This window comes from Dermacentor albipictus, chromosome 6, assembly GCF_038994185.2.
Source record: "Dermacentor albipictus isolate Rhodes 1998 colony chromosome 6, USDA_Dalb.pri_finalv2, whole genome shotgun sequence".
NCBI classification, from domain to species: Eukaryota; Metazoa; Arthropoda; class Arachnida; order Ixodida; family Ixodidae; genus Dermacentor; species Dermacentor albipictus.
In genome coordinates, this window is record NC_091826.1 from 82,288,207 (window position 1) to 82,307,764 (window position 19,558).

At 48.6% G+C, this 19,558-nt stretch overlaps 1 protein-coding gene across 2 annotated transcripts in view; it reads right to left on the reverse strand.

The window, feature by feature from the left end:
• The window catches only part of LOC139061250 (major facilitator superfamily domain-containing protein 4A-like), a 457,040-nt gene that overhangs the window by 28,571 nt on the left and 408,911 nt on the right, over positions 1-19,558 (reverse strand). For both annotated transcript variants that reach the window (XM_070540958.1, XM_070540957.1), the window contains one exon: positions 398-593. In XM_070540958.1, coding sequence (XP_070397059.1) covers positions 398-593 — 196 coding nt within the window. The remainder of the gene's footprint in view (positions 1-397; positions 594-19,558) is intronic.

Below are 19,558 nucleotides of genomic sequence, written 5' to 3' on the forward strand. Positions count from 1 at the left end.
ACTCAACATCGCTCGCCTCATCTGCCACAGCTCCAGCTTGGACGAACAATGCCAGACTCTCCAGCATCCCTAAAGTAGACTACACGATCGGCTTTTACCAAAGCAAACGTCCTGTGGACTTTGCCTCACAGTTGACCAGTCTGGAAAGCCACACGAGCTATTTCTTCAATGCACCCGAAGGCCACAAACTTGATAGCCCGCCCGTAAAAACGCTGGACATCGTCCAGTGAAAGCGCATAATTTGAAACTTTCTCTGTTCTATCTTCTTTCACTCCACCCCTCCCCACGTGTTCGGTAGCACACTGGACGCAGTCTAGTTAACCTCGCTGCCTTTCTTTCTCTCTATCCATCCACGCGTGATCATGCTGAAACTGCGCAATGTGGAAGCGTCACTCACTTGCAGGAACGGCGACACGTCCTTGGAGTATATGCGTATCATGTACACGTTGGCGACGGTGTCGATGCACCCCATGAAGAAGCCCATGATGGCCAGCACCACGGCAAGCACGGCCAGCACGTGACACACCGGGATCAGCGCCATGGTCATCGTCATCATGGCCGTGCCCAGCACCAGCGTCAAGTTGGGCGTCAGCCTGCGCGTGTCGCAGCGAAACGTACAGTCGCGGACAGAATATTACGGACCATGAAATCTAAGAAAAAGCTGAATATCTCCGCAACCTCACAACGCAATCTGGTATTTGCATTTTGTACCTCGACTAGAATATGCTAAGAACGTTGTCGTGGGCAGTTTTACTGGTTACTGCTACAGGCTGCTCGGGAATTGAACGTTTGCGGAGATACCGTGGTCCATTTTATTCTGTCCGCGACTGCACATTTGATGATCTAATAAAGATATTCCATGGTCGGCAAGTCAATCAATTGTGGTAGTTGGCTCGGGCTGCTTTTGACGACCGCTGAAACGCGTGAAACAGGTGACACAGAAGCGGGTGTACGCTCAATTACTTGCGAACGATTAAACATTCTCCTAAAACTAATGTTGTGATTCCGGTTACAGGAAAGCTTCATTATTAGAACGAGAAAAAAAGCGCATTCTCTACTCGCCCCGTTCTTTCACCTTAAATTTCCCTTCCAAAACCTCAGCGCGTGAACCTCAGTGTATTTTAAGGAATTTCAAATCGTTTCTTCGCATTGCAACCGTTTATTTACTGCGAAAAATTCTCTAAGCTCCTTGTGCTGAGCTCTTACTGGTTCCTTTAGAATGCAATGTAGGCCTTCTTTACCGATAGAATATAATATATACACATCTGTAGACGCCGTCAAAATGAATAATGGTACAGCGTGCAGGTGAGGTAATTTCAAGCCTGCATCGCAAACCCGTTTTTTTTTTCCTTTTTTTTTGTCGTTGCGTTTTTTCCGGTTTACCGAGCCTCCAATCACAGCAGGAGTGGTCGCTTCGCTGTGTCTATGCAATATAATCACTTACTAACAAAGCTTAGTTTACTCTTCCTCGGTGGTGTCGCTTAAGAGGAAGCTATAGCTCGAGCCCAACAACTCCGATTCCGGCTACTTAAATGCATTTTATGAGGCAACCACCGGGCCAACTTGAAGAAAGTTTGTTGCATTTTACAAAGAAAGTTAAATTGTAGCGAATATAGGAAACAATGGTTTGCTTTATGACCTCAAGTATCTTACAACAATTGCCAGAAACAGGCAGGTTTGAGAAAAAGAAGCACGAGGTTTACAAATCCGTAACTCTACACCAAAAAGAGACATTGCATTTCTGTTAACTCCATACTTTATAGAACATAAAGTGTACAAACATGAGATACAAATTTAGGGCTTACCTGAAGTTGTTACAATATTAGCGAGAGTTTCTTAACAATACTGCTCACGAATTAGTGGCACATTTCAAACGGTGCTTAATACATCAACTTTGTCTGATCAAGATGTGTTATTGGTAGAGTTTACACAATTTCGTTATCAATATTAGTTGCTTAGTTACAGAGTTGTAAACTCGATATGTGAGTTCTTCTCAGTCTTGAAATGTACAAGAGTTCCTGTAAAGAAATTGATTGCATAAATAAATGATTTCCTTGTTGCAGTCACTAAATTTTAACGTTTTCTTTTAAATTCAACAAGTCTCATCATGAAATTCGGTACAGTGGGGCTGAAAAAATTACTTCTCTCTTCCCACGCGTTTAGGTAAGAAATTTCGAGCCATATCTTCGTATGAGGGTCTCATAACAAGTAAACCGCAAATCTACTTGGTAAAATGAAAACTTGAGGCTAATGGTTTAATTTCAAACTTACAGTTCTTCACACCTTGATTTCCTTTTTTTTGCTATGTTAACACATATTAGCGGCTAGAAAAATACCAACATAACGGGCACAACACAGCCGGGACCTCGGTGACGTGAACTTGAGGTCAGCTGCAGAAAGCAATGGCCACTGAGACCGTGGCAGGATCGTTTATTTCTGAAAGCGAGCAAATCGGCGGAAATGGCTTTTCTGGAGAAAAGAGAACTTCGATGTCGAGCCCCGCCGATGAGTCAAGTGCAATCAAGGACACACCACTCCGCCATTAAAACCAACCTGCTAATTCTAACACGTTCGTTGTCGTTCCCAAGGCACAACAGTTTGCGCACCTGGGCACCACAATAGGACCGAAACACTATTGCTAACGTCACGTATGAGTGCCACTCCTTCCATTGTTCAACACGGTAGATATGCTCCACCATGCATGACAGATGCAAAGACTGTGCAAAAACAAAAAGAAAGCGTCGACTCCTAGCAAGCATTTTCCAGCCATCTACGCGTATAGAATGTCTACGTGTGTTTTAATACAAATACTACAACATATCAACGTACCCTTCAGAACTTCATACACTGCGGCACTTATGGTCTTTCACTTATTGTGCGATTTTTTCCATAAATTTTCTCTAAGCAACTTGATTATAATTCTTTGCAGAACCTTACACGAGCAAAAAGAAATATGTTCACAATGACTTTTGCTTCTAATCTTTGGACATTCTGAATATCTTTTCAACGGACAGAAGAATTCTACGACCAGTAAAAGCCGACCTACTTCAGTTTTACAGAAACAAACAGTAGACAGTACGAATTCGTATTCTTAGAAAGCAATACGTCCGGCACCTACTGCCGCTCACAGTTATCGCTAGCAGCACACCGTACACCGTTTCTCACAAGGTGCGCACGACTGGATGACCTGCCGCCACAATTCACCCGGATCTCTGGGTCACTCGGGCCGCCGGCCACGCGGTGACCCTCGCGTCCGAGGAAACGTCTTTCTCCGGGAACGCGATTCCGCTTAATCGCTCGTTGAATCGTTCTCTCCGGGGACGCGCACACTCGCGCCGACGCAAACGACGATACGCGTCGATCACGCGGACAAATTGCGGCACCATGCAGACGCCGGAAGAAAAAGGTCGGCGACGGCACAAAGGCTCTCCCAAAGCACGATGCCTCGACGAAGATTGAGGTATACGAGCCCGGGACACGCGCACGATTGCGCGCCCTCGCACAAAAGCGATCGCTCACTGTTCACACACATGGCGATGAAAGCGAAAGTTACGCGGAAAGCGAAAGAAAACCAACACGCGACAGAAGAGAGAGAGAGAAAGAGAGAGAGACGATAGAGGAGGCGTGCTGCGTTGCTGCTCGATCGCATCAGCGGCGCGCACGCGCTCCCTGACAATCGACTCCGGAGTGAGACGTCCGTGCGCGGAGCTGCGATAGACGACCTGGCCGGCCGTCTCTGCGCGAGAGGCCTAGCACAGAAACAATAGAGAGCTTTAGTATAGCGTAAAGCAGCAAACGCAAAGAGTTAGCGTTAGCGTTAGCGTTGCGTGCACCACACTGCGCATGCGCTATACGTAAACGCTGCTGGAGCTCTTACGTACGTACGCTATTTTCAGGATTTAGCGTTGAACGCTAACGCACGCAAGGGGAGCCTTACGTACGGCAAGATGGCGGCGCCAGTCGAAGTGAGAGCAGCCCGCTTCGGATCTATCGAGCCGTCTGCCTGCACTGCTAGGCTCTATCCTTCCCCACTAATGCTCGTGTTCGCCTTAGATTTGTGTGATGATGCTTCGGCAGCGGTGCACAGGTGACAAATGGGCGTTGTTTACGATATACGTTCTCGATTAGCGGCGCAGTAGGCTTAACGAGAGGGTTTGCTCATAGAGTTAGTAGAACAACTCTATGGGTTTGCTAAATGTGTTTGCTGTAGCCGCCTCGAGAGGGCGCCCAAGTGTATTTCGCTCTAGAAGCATCCTGCCGGAGACTGCGAACTATAGATCAATTGGTGAACGATTAAATATCTTCTGGGTAAGACGTATTAGCTTGTTTCACGCTGTATTTCGATTTCGCTCTTAATCGCGGTATTCAGCCAGTAAAGCCCCAACTATGCGTCATTGTCAACATCCTGGACAGAAAACAGATGTCTATTATGCGCAAGCAATGGACAATTTTTTCGCGTTCGATCCTCATTTATATGTGCTACGTGATGCTGATTTGTCTTGCACAATACGTATTCTAGACCAGGCTTGAGAAAACAAAAGTTGATAATGTAAACCACTGCTTTGTACATAACCTGTACAGAGTACCTAATGGCCAGGTCGAAGGCTCGAAACGTTCGATCACAACTGTATACACTTGGGATTTTACTAGACATAACTGCGTCGTTTCTCCTGAAACGCCTGAACTGTGGTGTATGACGAAACAGCGGACGTGGCTGCTGCCCACCAAAATCACGCGGCGAAGAGACCAGCGTAGCGCATTGTGAAGGTGTCCATTCAAATTAACCACGGAAGACCGAAGTTCAAACGAAAATTACGAAATGAAGAGGAAAGAAGCAATTAGCCAAAAGTCTGTCGCCATCCCAAGAGTAGACGCCAACGCCGTGCAAGGCCTCGCAGAAAGGACCGAAGCGTTCACATCCGTCATCGCCACACAAAAAGGACCTCGAGGATCCACATTATTAATGCGGGGCACGTGCCTTATGTGTAGTCGTACAGATTGTACATCTTGATAAGCCATCTTAAGAAGAGGTAAGATCGGCGCACAAGCCATTAGGCGTAATGTAAAATGTATCCAGTACTAGACGTATGGCGTCATTTAGTTCCTCGATGTGCAAGGGATCCGATTAAATTGACTCATACCACCAACGTTGCAAAACATTATTAGTTCGAGGCCTCAAAAAACGTAAAAGAAAACCACTGTATAGGAGCAGTGTCAGATAATCTACGGAGAACATTCTATTTCGTTAGATGTGGGACTATTTCCACATTCAAACGAGGTATCGCTAGAAGGAACACTGAAGACAAAAATAAAATAAGTATAAACTGTAAAGTATTCTTTAAGAACGCCCTATTTTTCGTTCGCCTAGTCGAAAGAAGAAGAATGTTTATTTGTGAGGGAAACGAATGACAAACTCGCGTTCTTGAATATTGCGGCAAACCCACAGGTTTGGTAGGTAAGTGTGACGTCAGCAATTTTTAGACGTGTCTTGATCCATTTGGGCCGTGTCATACCTGGGAAAAGTTCTCACAACCACCGATTAGTTTCTGCATTTTGTTTCTTCGAAATGCGATAGGCTTTATTTGCCGCTAAACCACAGTTAAACTAGCCCTGAGAAGATGCTGTTGAAATGCGTGACGTCAGCACGAGCTGGTGACGTCATGGCAGCTTATCACAGCAAATCATTTCGTCATTATGTGCTTATTCTCTGGATTACCAAAGCTTTCACGGTAATTGTGACTCATTTGGCATTGCAGAAGCGTAATTTAACAATCCCGCTATACCCTCCAATGATCAGCTTATCTTAGTATGCTATGCTGAGTTTATTACCCCAAAAGTCTGAGTTAAGCATGGGAAACGTAACGCATAGCCTATAACAGTGTTTGGACTCACCACAGCGTATCAACGCTGCGGTGAGTCCTCAGTTGAGAATGACTCCGCAAACCAAGTACTAATAATTTACTAGAGTAATTAGGCTTTAACACGTGTAATATTTTAACACACGTCAGAATTAATCCCTAGCCGTCTTGTGCGCTTCTCTCACAGCCCGCAGTGCTTCGCTCGGACGTTAAATCCCAAGCGATTATTTACGCGACGGGAGAATAGAAGAAAAATTCCCTTGTTTTAGTTGTGCATAGCTCGCTAAATGATGAGAGCTTGGGAAAGTGCGCCACCGAAAAGCCGCTATATCATTCACCGCAAAGTACCACCTAACCAATAAGAAAATAAAAGAAATAATTTCAACCCAGCCCGTCTCACGATCACTGTCGACGTTAATACGATTAGCATTCAAGCAATGCAGCGACAAAGGGCATTGCTGGAGGCACCTTTATCTAGATTTCCAGTGTTTCGTATATATATATATATATATATATATATATATATATATATATATATTGTGACGTAGCAGTTGTCACTACGTTTATTCCGACTCGAAAATATGGCGTAGCGATCACGCCCACAGCACGGATCACACTCGAGAGCCAGCCCCACAAGCGATGATGAAGAAGAACCCCATATGAGCCCCACATGATGATGATCATGTACAGATGACAAAGAATAGCTTATATCTCGCTACACTAATGTCCCCTCGCGCGAGAGCGGCCATCCTGGCCGCAATTCAAAGGGGCGGCGAACGCCTCGTGAAAGGCTTCATACGGGACACGTGGACAACCTCAGCAGCGCGGCAGCGGCGGTCACTTGGAACAATAACTGGTACCACGCGATAGTTAACCGGGGAAGTCTGCTCCAAGACTTTGTAGGGGCCGATGAACCGAAGTTGAAACTTGTCACACAAGTCAGGAGTACGAACTGGTGTGCGGAGGAGCACTTCGTCGCCAGGGCGGAAGCACACGACGCGATGAGAGGCGTCGTAATGCTGCTTGCGGTCCTGTTGCTCTGCTTCGGTGTTGATGCGGGCGAGCTGGCGACAACGCAGAATGCGGGACACATATTCTTCACAGGAGGATGGACATTGATTGACAGTTGGCGCGAAGAAAGTGACGTCAAGACAGGAACTGGGCGAACGACCATAGACAAGGTAAAATGGCGAGTAACCGGTCGTGCGTTGAACGGCGGTATTATACGCAAAAGTCACGAATGGCAAAATTGCGTCCCAGTTTCTGTGATCCGGTTCGATGTACATGGCTAGCATGTCTGACAGCGTGCGATGAAATCGCTCTGTGAGCCCGTTAGTTTGCGGATGGTAACTGGAGGTAGCCTTGTGGGTGGTTCCGGAGGCTCTGAGTACTTCGTCTACTAGTTGCGAGAGGAATGCTTTTCCACGGTCGCTCAGGAGGACGCGAGGAGCACCGTGGCGCAGTATTAGGGATTGAAGTATGAATGCAGCAACTTCAGAGGCTGAGGCAGAGCTCACACAAGTTGTTTCGGCGTAGCGTGTCAAGTGATCAACGGCTGTCACAATCCATCGTTTACCGGTGGGAGTCACAGGACGAGGACCATACAGGTCAATGCCAACGATTTCAAATGGTTGCGACGGACAAGGAACCGGTTGCAGTTGGCCGCTGGGAGCTGATGTAGGGAGCTTTCGACGCTGACATAGGGCGCAGGAAGCGACATAATTCGCTACACTGGCGGACAATCCAGGCCAGTAGAAGCGACCTTTGATGCGGTCATAGGTTTTCTGGAAACCAAGGTGACCAGCGGTCATGTCGTCGTGAGAAGCCTGCAGGACACGAGCACGTAGAGAGCGTGGCAGGACAGTGTAGCGAGATATAAGCTATTCTTTGTCATCTGTACATGATCATCATCATGTGGGGCTCATATGGGGTTCTTCTTCATCATCGCTTGTGGGGCTGGCTCTCGAGTGTGATCCGTGCTGTGGGCGTGATCGCTACGCCATATTTTCGAGTCGGAATAAACGTAGTGACAACTGCTACGTCACAAGTGGTGGAGTGTGCGTTTCGGTCCTCCGTCCTCTGACTCCCCGCTCAACCTCCTGGAGCTTCTTTCGGGTCGCCGATTGTGCCAGCTGTCCGCCACCATGTCGCAGGACGAGCCAACAGGCACTTCTACTTCCACCATCTCGGCCTCGGCTACCCCAGCCTCCCCGTATTGGGTTGTCAGTGGACACCAGCGTGATCCCCATCTGTTTGCTGGACTTCGCGGGGAAGACGTCGAGGATTGGCTGGACGACTACGACCGAGTGAGTTCGGCTAACCGTTGGGACGATGCGTCCAAGCTACGTCACGTCGCCTTTTATCTGACCGGAGTAGCGAAGACTTGGTTTTTCAACCATGAGGTTGATTTCACGAACTGGGGCGCTTTTAAACAGCAGCTCCGCCAAATCTTCGGCACACCGGCTGTTCGCTCCGCCCTCGCCAAAAAGACGCTCGACACTCGCAAGCAACAAACCGGTGAATCTTATACGTCGTACATCGAGGATGTGCTTGCTCTTTGTCGACGTGTGAACCCGGCTATGACCGAATCAGACAGAGTTCGCCACACCCTCAAAGGCATCGGGGCTATTGCTTTCAATGCTTTAGCCATCCAGAACCCCATATGAGCCCCACATGATGATGATCATGTACAGATGACAAAGAATAGCTTATATCTCGCTACACTAAATATATACGAAATAAACTGTCTGTGGGATCGGTCCATATCGACACTCGCTCACTACGACCATGATGACTATACGCGTATGACGCTGACTCAGTGACTCTGTGACAATGCTAGCATGGCGAAAACGTAATGACATCGATGGAACAACGAAGGCGATATGACGAGAGACGGATGACGAAGCTGGAATGACGATGATGCAATGACCCCGACGGCATAATGACACAAACCAGTAGCCCAGGCTAATAAATAACTTTGGCCACTGGGTCGGCGTAAGAAACAACATAGGCAGGTACACTCAAATTGCTTGAATTAGGCAACGAATGTTAATCGCAATAATAGACTTACACAGAGAGCAATTTTAAACAACGCGATTAGATGAGGATAAAGATACACGTAGACACAGAACCCGCACTGTAATGCCAACTGAATCTTTTTATGCAGAAAGCCGATGCTTTTACAGATGTCATCCCCTCACATTTTCCCAAGATGTAATGCATTTCGTGTTTCAAAAACAATAACTGTACGGAATAAATCGCGCGACACTGTCCCGCCACGAAAGCGTACTAAATCCGGTACAATGCCCCACGACAGCGGGGAGCTGTCACAGGATAACAATTTTGGTCTCGATTCATACACTAAAAGAGCCGCAGTGCACATGAACCAAGATAAACCTGACAACAAAATCCTGGCAATGAAGATGGTATTGGGACGACAGCGCGACAATGATGGCATGCCGACAGTGGGATGACGTCGATTACGTGTCGACGGCGGCATGAAGACAATCAGATGACGAAGCTGGAATGACGACGATGCATCCAACAACCGCGATGGCATAACCAGCCCCTAGTAGCCCAAGCTAGTAGAGAGCCAGGGTCACTCCAGGTGCTTCAGGTATACAAAGAATGCTTATCGCGTTAAAGAAAATCAATAAATGAGAGCGGACGAATAAGAGATGGCGTAACTCGGGCACAGCCTGCTATACCATATGCATATCCAGAGCGCGACGAACCAGCTACACGAGAACGTCCAGTCAAAGCGACCATTACGAGAACAGTCACATTATGTATAGGCACACATTTCGAGATTAATGCGCGCTGACAGTGGCAAGCCTCCGGTGCGCTCATGAACATGGCTAGTCTCCCCTTCCCTGAACTCTGCGTGGTGTAGAGACGCGTGCACAGTAAAGGTCACGGCCGAAATCGCAGCTGCAAATAAATGACCAAAAATAGAGTGTGTATGTTTCTGGCACGCCGCCTCACGGAGTGTGCAACAGGCGTGGCGACATGCGCAGAGCCCACCGGTTCAAAGCGCGTAGCACGTATTCGTGAATGGGGGGAGCAAATCGTAGCAGGCTTTCGTTGCCGACGTCGAGACTTCCTTCACGTGATGCGTGGAAAGAGAGAGAACGAGTACGTGAGTACGTATACCCTCCCCCCACCCCCCCCCCCACCCCACCCCACGTTCACCGTCTCGCCGGAGACGACAAACTCCGCTCGATGACGCGTTCTGTGTGAACCGCACGTGTGCAACATACGCGTCGCCCCCGATCGTGAAGTTAATTACGTGTGCTTAGTAGCGGGAGCAGAATGCGCGCCAGGTCGATGCAATTAGCGACGTAATGGGCGGAGAACTAGAGGAGGAAAGGGCGAATATGACGGATAGCGAAATCGGCAGACGACGAAGGAACCATCGAAACGCGCCCGCGCGCCAATATTCTTTGGCCGTACGCCACGCCGTGACTCCGAATTCTTAGCGCATACGACCCGCAGAGCTTTGTCCGCGGTTCAGCGAACGTGCGCAGTTCCCGTGGTATACCTGATCGAAGTTTTGCGTAGACGGGCTTTCGAAAAGCAACGCGTCCGGGTACTTCAGGTCATGGTTAGATTCCTCGTTCCGATTCTACACCAGGGCCGCTGGCACAGATACAGAGTGTGTGTTGGGGCGGGAACACGAGCATGGGAACTTGAGTTGGAGTGCTGGGGCCGGAACCGCGGAGAAGAACTTCTCAGTCTTCGTCATGGCGGCGTGCTCATTTAGCGCTGCCAAGTTAGTGAAGTAAGAAAGAAGAGGGAACACGTTACGAAGACGGGCAGCATTAAGACAGGAGGCGAGCAAAAGCTGAGAGCACAGCGGAAAGCGTGGCGCGACGCGTACCGCTGAGGCATTAGCTGGACGCGCCAAAAAGAGCGAGTGAAAGGCAGAGAAAGAAGAATGAAAAGATGGAAAGTTGACCAGATTGCTGCTGATTTACTACCCTATACTCTCACAAGACTTTGAGCAATGCGACCAAGGCGACGCTCGCAATCGCGTGAAAAAGGACGATTGTTAAGATACACCTGCAGCCGTTTTAGCTGCGTTGCAGCTCCCTGTAAAAAGCTTGTAACTATATTTTAATTTATTTCAATACGAGTGGGGATATGTGCACATTGGAGGAAGGGAAAGTGGGAAAAGAGGGGAAATCGGTAAGAAACCACGGGTTCACGCACAAGACCGTTCGCCGTGCCATCAAAGTTTGTCAAAGAGCGCAGTCGTCTTTCGAAAAGTGCACTATAGGATGCCGGCGCTCTGTGGTCTGTTAGTTTCCTGTCCGGATGACGTTCAAGCCCGATGCGCATCGAAGTAGCGTAGCTGTTTCTCCCGTTTATGTCCCTCCGTGAACTAGCCGAGCGACGCGAATTAGTTGCGTGCGAGCAACCGTTGTCCTTACACGTAATTCACGATATATAGCTTGCACGTTCAACCGAGGGGACAAGGCGCGACGCTGCAAGTCGCCGCTAGATGGCGGGGACGTAAGCCCAATTACCACGCGGAGTCGTGTTCCGCTTACTACACTACCACTTTAACAATTAGCCTGCGAGCACGAGCTTTAATGGCGAGCGCCGGCCCTTGGCCTTTGGCGCCACCGTGCTGGCTTCCCACGACACCTGGCGTCGACCAGGGCACAAATATAGCAGCACTCTCGTGCGGGCGGCCATTGCACGCAACAGGCGAACGCGGAGGCCTGTATAGTTGTCGCTGCACAGCAGTCATTACGCGTCACGTATCGCTGCAGTTCTCGTCTCCAGAGGGCGCTCCTATTTTTACGCGGCGAGCCGCGGGTCCGTCTCAATTAGGTCATGACAAATGGTGGGAGGAGAGCGCCGTACACATTCGGGCCGTGTACGCAACGCGGAAGCAATCATTCGGACGCTTTGTTCTCGCGGCGCCTTCCACTTTGCGTTGCGGTCTTTTAATGCGCTCCTTTCTTTATCGCGTCGTATTCCCCGTAGTATAAGGCAGCCCGGTAATCAGCTTTGCCAAGTGGAACGGTGCGGTAATTTCATCTACGCCGGATATAACACTGCCACCTGTCTGTGCCGAGGTCGTTCTTCACCCGTGGCTGCTCGCTGTACGGCGTTGCTTCACAGTGCCGATGTCGGGACGTTCCCGATACCTCTCGTGGAAAGCTCGTCAGGAGACCACGTGCGAAGCTGTGTAAGAATGCACGTGCGTAGTATGTTTATGAGATACAGTTTCTGCGCGAGCGCTGTTGTAGAGCTCAGTGAGCATCAAGTATTAACGATCGGTTACGAAAGGACGCGTACTGGCTTAAGGGTCTCCCTTGCTACTAGTTCTGGAGAACATTGCGAAAAAAAAAGTGAACTACACCTTTAAAAGTGCACGTTCCTAGGACGCTACGTGGAGAAACCTGCCCGCGGGATTAGTGAAGCATTTCACATGTGTATGTCAACACTGTGTGTTTCGTGTGTTACCACATCCTCCGCGTCTCTTCGTTGCAGTGAATTAGGCCACTTATCGCATGTGTGATATCGCATGTGAGACAGAATTGCCTCAAGATCAGTTTATGTTTTCTGCGCAGAATGCCTTCCTGTATGCTGCTACGCTTTGCAATAAAAAAAAAAAAACTGGTTGCTAGTCAGCGCCGCGTAGGCCGCCGATGCTTTATGCCGCCCGTCTTTTGCGCAGTCCGATCGGTTCTCTTCAACATGCGCCAACGAGCCCAGTTTTGCACGCCCCTGCGGAACCGTTAAAGATGACACCGCGGCACAATTGTTCGGTACACTTTTTCTGAATATACTGAATGACGCGTGAATAATTCCCCCCAGCACTGAATAATTCTTGAATAGCCTTTTTTTTATTTTTGCGGGGCGATACATATGCCCAGAGCACATACCCAGTTACTCAAGTTGACGTAAATGAGGCCAATTGAAATGTGGCACATATCCGTTAGGACATACCGAGTGACCCAAGTTGCCGTGACAGATGTTTTAAGAGCGGAAATTGCCGAGTGGTATACTATAATTCAGTGGCCCAAACTGGCATGAGAGAGGTTCATTGATGAACAGTACACATGCAGTGTCCCATAATCAGCGGCTGAAGCTGGTCCAATGGTTGGATTTTGATCCCGGTTCCCTCAGCACAGCAGCCCGATGATTTGCCGATTAGACCACGCACCATCCAGTGGCCCAAGTCGGCGGCAACGCGGTTAGACACAAACATAGAAATGCACCGGAAAGTGCAAAAAGTATCCTGCGAATGGCAATTGCGTTAAAACAGAAAGGAAAGAAGTGCGGGTTAGTAGCTGCTCTAACGATTCAAACATCAGAGTCTTGTACAACGCATTGCTACTCTAAGGAGTGAGGTTGAGCTATGCACTTCACGATGTCTGCCAACTGTTGCAATGTATACAAAATACAGGCTACTTCTTTTTGTTTTTCAATACAGATGTTTTATAAAAAGGCTATAAGCGCAGCAAACGTGGAGCTTCTGCAAAGGAGTCGGATACACTTTGCCTCTAATAATGTGAGCTTCACAATAATAATTAATATAAGCTTGAGCCACCCTGGAGCATATCCTATGTGAATGTACGGATATATAATACAGGATAACGGTGATATAGCCTCAAACAGCGACAGCCACCGCGCACGCTGGGAGTCTGCGTTGCTCAGCTCGGACCTACAGCACCAACTCTGGGCCGTCCAGCGAGCCGATGAAGCCGCCAAGGGCCAACAACCCTTGGCCGAAACCTAGGCAGAGTCCAGGCCCACCCCACCAAATCGCAGGGCACTCAATAAAGTTATTGAATGAATGAACTTTTATATTAGTCCCTGGGGGACAGTTGTTTAAAAAAGCGAATGTGGAGGGAGTCGCATTTTGTGTACACTCGGTTTTTTTTTCTTTTCATAATCATGAAAGTCGCAATCAATTCGAGTTATTCATCATCAAAATTCAACGCTATAATTCAGGCAATTTACGTCCACGTTCGCTGCGCTCCTTACTTTGAAAAGAAAAGAAAAATATGTATGCTTTTTTTAAGGATACTCTGTACAGAACTTCCTAATGAGAAAGAAGGACGCATACAAGCCTGCGTGTGCATTGTACTTGTCGCGGAGTACTCGACTCAATGTCCACTAGCAACGCCAACAACAGTGCAGTTCGAGACTATGCAGCCGCGAAGGGGAGGGCGCGAATGCTGCACGTATTCACGACATCGCGCGCAAGCCACCGTTTCAGGTTCACGAATGTGGATGCTTTGATCGAGGCGACCTGGCACTCGTCCTGTGTATTCCAGCTCGCAGTTTCGAAACCTTCAGTCGACAGCGCATTGGTTTGAAACCGATGAGCCGAGCAAGTTTACGCGACTTGGCGCACGCTCGAAACGAACCTTAACTTTGGAGACTCGTACCAGTCCGTCATGCTTCGTTCATTGAGCGACCGTTTGAGTGACGGTTAAAACCGCAGATATATACAATTCGGGGAAAGCGCTTAGGTGTTTGCGGGTATTCCGCTTTCATTTATGTACTCGGTAAACAAGTACGTACTTCGCACGAAGTGCATCGTTCTGCTCTGCTTCAAGAATAGTTCTGTAATCTTTGTTCCTGAAACTGTTCGTTAAAGGAGCACTGTTGCCAGAGATTCTGCGTTCTCTCTGACATCACTAGCGCCTGCGGTCGCCAAGAGGATATTGGCTTTGCTGACACTGATATATACTCGCACACACACCTGCCTGCCGCCGACGCAGATGCTCGCTAGTGCGGACGTACCTTGAGTAAAACAATAAAAATGATAACCCCTCCCCTACCGGGAACAGGGGTGCACGCGATGCTCGGGATCCGCGGCTCTTCGTTGTCGTAACGCCGCGGCTTCGCGCTCCCTCACGGCGAAGTCGGCACGTCGACGACGAGCCCTTTCTCGGGCAAATTCGTGGCGGCGTTCATCAAACGCGGCCTGTTCTTCGGCACGACGCGCGGCCCTCTACCGTTGCTTCAACGTAGCCTTCTTCTCGGCAGAACGAACTAATCGCGGCCTCCCTATCTGACTGCCGGGCCTGAAATGGCGGGAAACGGCGGGCGTGAGTCGAGCGACGTCGCGGTCGCACCTATTCCCTCCTCCGGAGAGAGAGAGAGAATCCTGCTTGGGGAAGGAAAAATTGGGGTAAAGAGCAGCGCAGTAACTGTCTCTCAGTTGAGGACACCTCAATCGCGCTGCACAAGTGGGAGAGGGACTTGAAAGAGGGGTGAAAGAAGGGACACCTGTGATTGGCTCACGCATTGCGCTGCGTTTGCTTCATGCTTATAAAACCCCTCTTTAAAGGTCGCGTATCATCAAGCGACAGTGGCTCCGTCATGCGATTATTTTACCTTAAAAACGTCCGTCATCCATTCCTTCTTGCAGTTAACCGAACGCGTCTTGCTTCCCACCTCCCTTTTCTTTCTGTCACGACAAACTTTGCTCAAAAACTGCCGTTATGGGCCTTCCTGGAGGAACTTGTCGACACTATTTCATTTTTAAAAACCAGATTAACTGTAAAATATTTGTTTACCAATGACCGAACGTCGCTAAATGTAGCACTTATACAAAACCTTTTCCCTGAACCTGTGTACGCAATGTCGTATCTGTCTCCATTCGGTCAAAATGTTCGTTGCCATGTCCGCAGAATGTGCATTACGCCAGCAGCGAAAACATCTTTCTTTAAGCGGCACACCTCCATCCTCCCAGTTAAAATGTGGCTTCAGGAAAAAGGACTATATGTACCCTGGAATACAAATTGCAGACTTTGCAGTGAAACCGAGTCAACAGAACGTTGCTTTCTCCTTTGTCGTGACGCATTTCATTTTTGGGACATATTACAAAGAATTATCAAAAGAGGCCTTCTTCTCATATCTTATGGTATCCGGTTCCTTCCTTTCAAAGAGACAGCCAGTACTACACCATATGATTTGTTTATGTTATTAGGACCTTATTCATTATGGAGAAGCCGAATGATCAACAGAAATGCCGAGTCACCTCGCTCGAGAAGTTCTGTGTTTCGAGAAGAGGCTGCTCAAGTACGTATACTGTGGTTGCTACCTTTGATCCCGTACCTGAATGGATTTCGCATCTGGACACTTGTGTTTGCTTACCCCAATTTAGCACTTTCATTGGACTGCGTACCATGTGTGCATTTGTCTCTCACGTATGTTCAAATGTAATGTAACAATTTTGGATTTGTAGCATTGATAATTTCATGCAATAAAGAAAAAAAAACGACAGTTACTGAATCGATTAGCGTTGGTCTCGCAACCCGAAGGTCGCTGGTTCGCATCCGCAGCCAGACAAGCATTTCTTTTTTATTTTTGCGCCGCTTTGGGTGTTTTTTTTTTCATACGGCAACCCCGACGCCTACACGAGTGAGGCAATACAAGTGACGCTCGAAAAGTTGGATGCGGATCCTGCCCAGGTGGTATAGGCCGTTTTATCGATGAGGACGCCATTTGCCGTGTATCATCCGGTACCCCGCTGTTACGTCGGTTCGCGCTGGAGGGTGCACAGCCGGTTCTTGACAACGAGTGGCAATTTCTCGCGTTCTTATTGGGGGGTCACAAGATGTTGCAATGGGGAAACTTCTTAGCATGCCGTCACTATGGCTTGAGCTCCAATATAGCCGCAATGTCGAACTGTGACGGGCCTATAAGGCGCTGCAACAGCTTGTCCACAACCGAAATAGGCGGCGAGGCACGTATGAACACTGCCGGAAACAGAAACTGTATTGTTTCTTATCTAACACAGCGTGCGATGCGCCGTGTCGGCCACAGAGCTTGCCGGCGAGGTTCGGAAGCACGGGAGAGCCCGTGTAAACTAGGGGCGGCGGGCACGCGGTAGGCATGGCTGTGGTACTTAAGAGAACGAAAAAGAACACAAACATCATTTGTAACTGTCTATATAATACGTCCTCGGTCAACTCCCACCAGACCGTTGGTTGCCAAGCATGATAGAACACACTCGAACAGAATAACATGTAATGTGCACACGCGAAGGAATAGTTCACTTCGTCCATTCGCGCTATGGTTGACCTCACTCGAATGCGTACCTTTCGTTCATATCGTAGTTTAATCATGGGTGCCGAGTTCGTCGGCCTGCGCTAATTGGAAACAAAATCGTTTGAACATACACGTGACGAAGCCGACTGCGCGAAGTGGTTTCTGACAATGCTGGCCATCCGAAGCCAGCGCTTGTCTGCAACCGCAGCGACGGAGTCCATGGAGTTGGTGCAGCTGAAGATGCACTTCACATTCGCTTCCCAAAGTTGTTGTTGTTGTTGTTGTTGTTGTTATTATTATTATTATTATTATTATTATTATTATTATTATTATTATTATTATTATTATTATTATTATTATTATTATTATTATTATTATTATTATTATTTTGCAGCCAATACAGCAAATTGGCAGCCCACTGACCTGAGTGATCTGACATCGCAGCAATCACGGACGGAGCACGTTAGAATCGCACCAATGTCCCAGTGACACCGCTATGGTCCCAAGCTGCTGATGGGAGAAATGGCAATCCCCACAGATACCAATGCGAGGAGGAGAGTGACCCGCGGCGCGCTGGTTGGGGGCTACGCTCCTCCTCGCCGGATAAAACGGTTTATAGTACACGTGAAACAAAGCTTTCTCGGAAAGCTTTAATAAGAGCTACAGGTAAAACTAAATGTGATTCGTGCAACTGTCTACACTTTCATCATTGGCAAAGTGTACACTGGCGTTTTCTTTGCATTTACCCACCGTACAAGTAGCAACACCACGGTCGTGCAACATTTATGGTCCTGCAGTGCACCTTTTAACAAGCTAGGTTGAAATGCACGCACAAACGGAGTCGGCTGCCCAGTGTGAAATGCCGGCGCAGTGACGTCACGAGGACGCTGGGGACGTTTTTGGATTTATCGCGGGAAGAATGGGGATCAGAGGGGGGCTTGCACGAACATATAATACCGAAAATAACAACGGATTTATGTACGCGTTCTTGTGCGGACTAGGCGTTGTCTATGGAACGTGTTAGAAGGCGTTCTTAAATTGGTTATTATTTTCGTTAATAAGTGTTCGTGCAAGCCGCTCCAGAACTGCATGCAGAGAGAAGTGCAGTAGATATACGTAAATACGTTTGGGGCTTATATACCACGCGTGTGTAGGGGAACATACTCACCCAGTGACACCTATCGAGCGGCCTAAGGCTAAGGTTGACCAAATAGGACAAACAAGCGCTATATGTGCGCTAAAAAAGATTAAAGTCTCACATCTGACATGTCAGAACCACGATATGGTTACGAGGCACGCCGTAGCTGAGGCATACAGGACGTCATAGTATGCCCAATTAAGAGTTAAACTCATGGACATCGTTCTGTGGCAATGAGGGGAAAACCCGCCGTGGTTGCTCAGTGGCTATGGTGTTGGACTGCTGAGGGCGAGGTCGAGGGATCGAATCCTGGATACGGCGGCCGCATTTCGATGGGGGCGAAATACGAAAACACCCGTGTACTTAGATTTAGGTACACGTTAAAGAACCCCAGGTGCTCAAAATTTCCGGAGTCCTCCACGACGGCGTGGCTCATAATCAGAAAGTGGTTTTGCCACGTAAAACCCCGTAATTTTTTTAATGAGGGGAAAGCTACGGGCGCGTGCCCGCTGCACATGTGTTACCGCGCCAAGTAGTCCGCCCAGCGTTCAACGGTGCTTTTGGTCGCTCGGAACAGACGCGGAATCGACGCAGCTTCTACGTGCGACGGTCTCGCCTTTGCCCATGAGCGGAAGGGAAACGCCGCAAAATAAGTAAACTTTTACATTCGGTGGTGTGTTTTATCTCATTTAAGTGTTACTAATAAAGTGTTTATGTTTCCTCCTCCCGAGATGACACTAATGTGGATCAAAACACGGGACTCTTTCCAGAAGTTCTCTCATTTGTGCGTGCTTTGCCTCCGTCGCTTTCTCTTCGTTGCCCCATATAGTTGAGTGTATAGGAGCCGGCATTTTACCTACAGGTTTTAGGAACTTGTAGCGGCGCAACTATCGCCTCCAAAGTCGGCGAAGAAGAAGAGGGCTCGCGTACAGGTAGCGCGAGAACAGAACGCGCTATGGCGCGCTCGACCTGAGCGGCCGCGGTATCGGCCGCTCCCGAGATCCCGCGGGACCATATGGCCGGCCGGTCTAAATAAACTGTGGCTGTGGAGGGAAGATAACCCATGGTCATTAAGGGTTGCGGACTGGATTCCAAGGGAAGCGAAGTGTAGCAGGGGGCGGCAGAAAGTTAGGTGGGCGGATGAGATTAAGAAGTTTGCAGGGACGGCATGGCCACAATTAGTACATGACCGGGGTTGTTGGAGAAGTATGGGAGAGGCCTTTGCCCTGCAGTGGGCGTAACCAGGCTGCTGCTGCTGCTGCTGATGATGATGATGATGACGACGATGGCGGCGGCTACCTATTCGCGCCGCATCCCACAAATTGGCGACCGGGACGACCGAGCCGAAACGTGCCAGCGTCAACCCACAAACCGTTGAATTTTCCGATTATAGGCAGGACGGATTCGCGCTCACCGGTACTTTTTTGTCGTTCTATATTCCGCGCTGAATAAACCGAAGCATCTCGTGGCTCGCAACCCGTTGACTAAGAAGCAGGTAGCCCAAATATACGAAAATTTTAAAAAAAGCCGTTCAGTA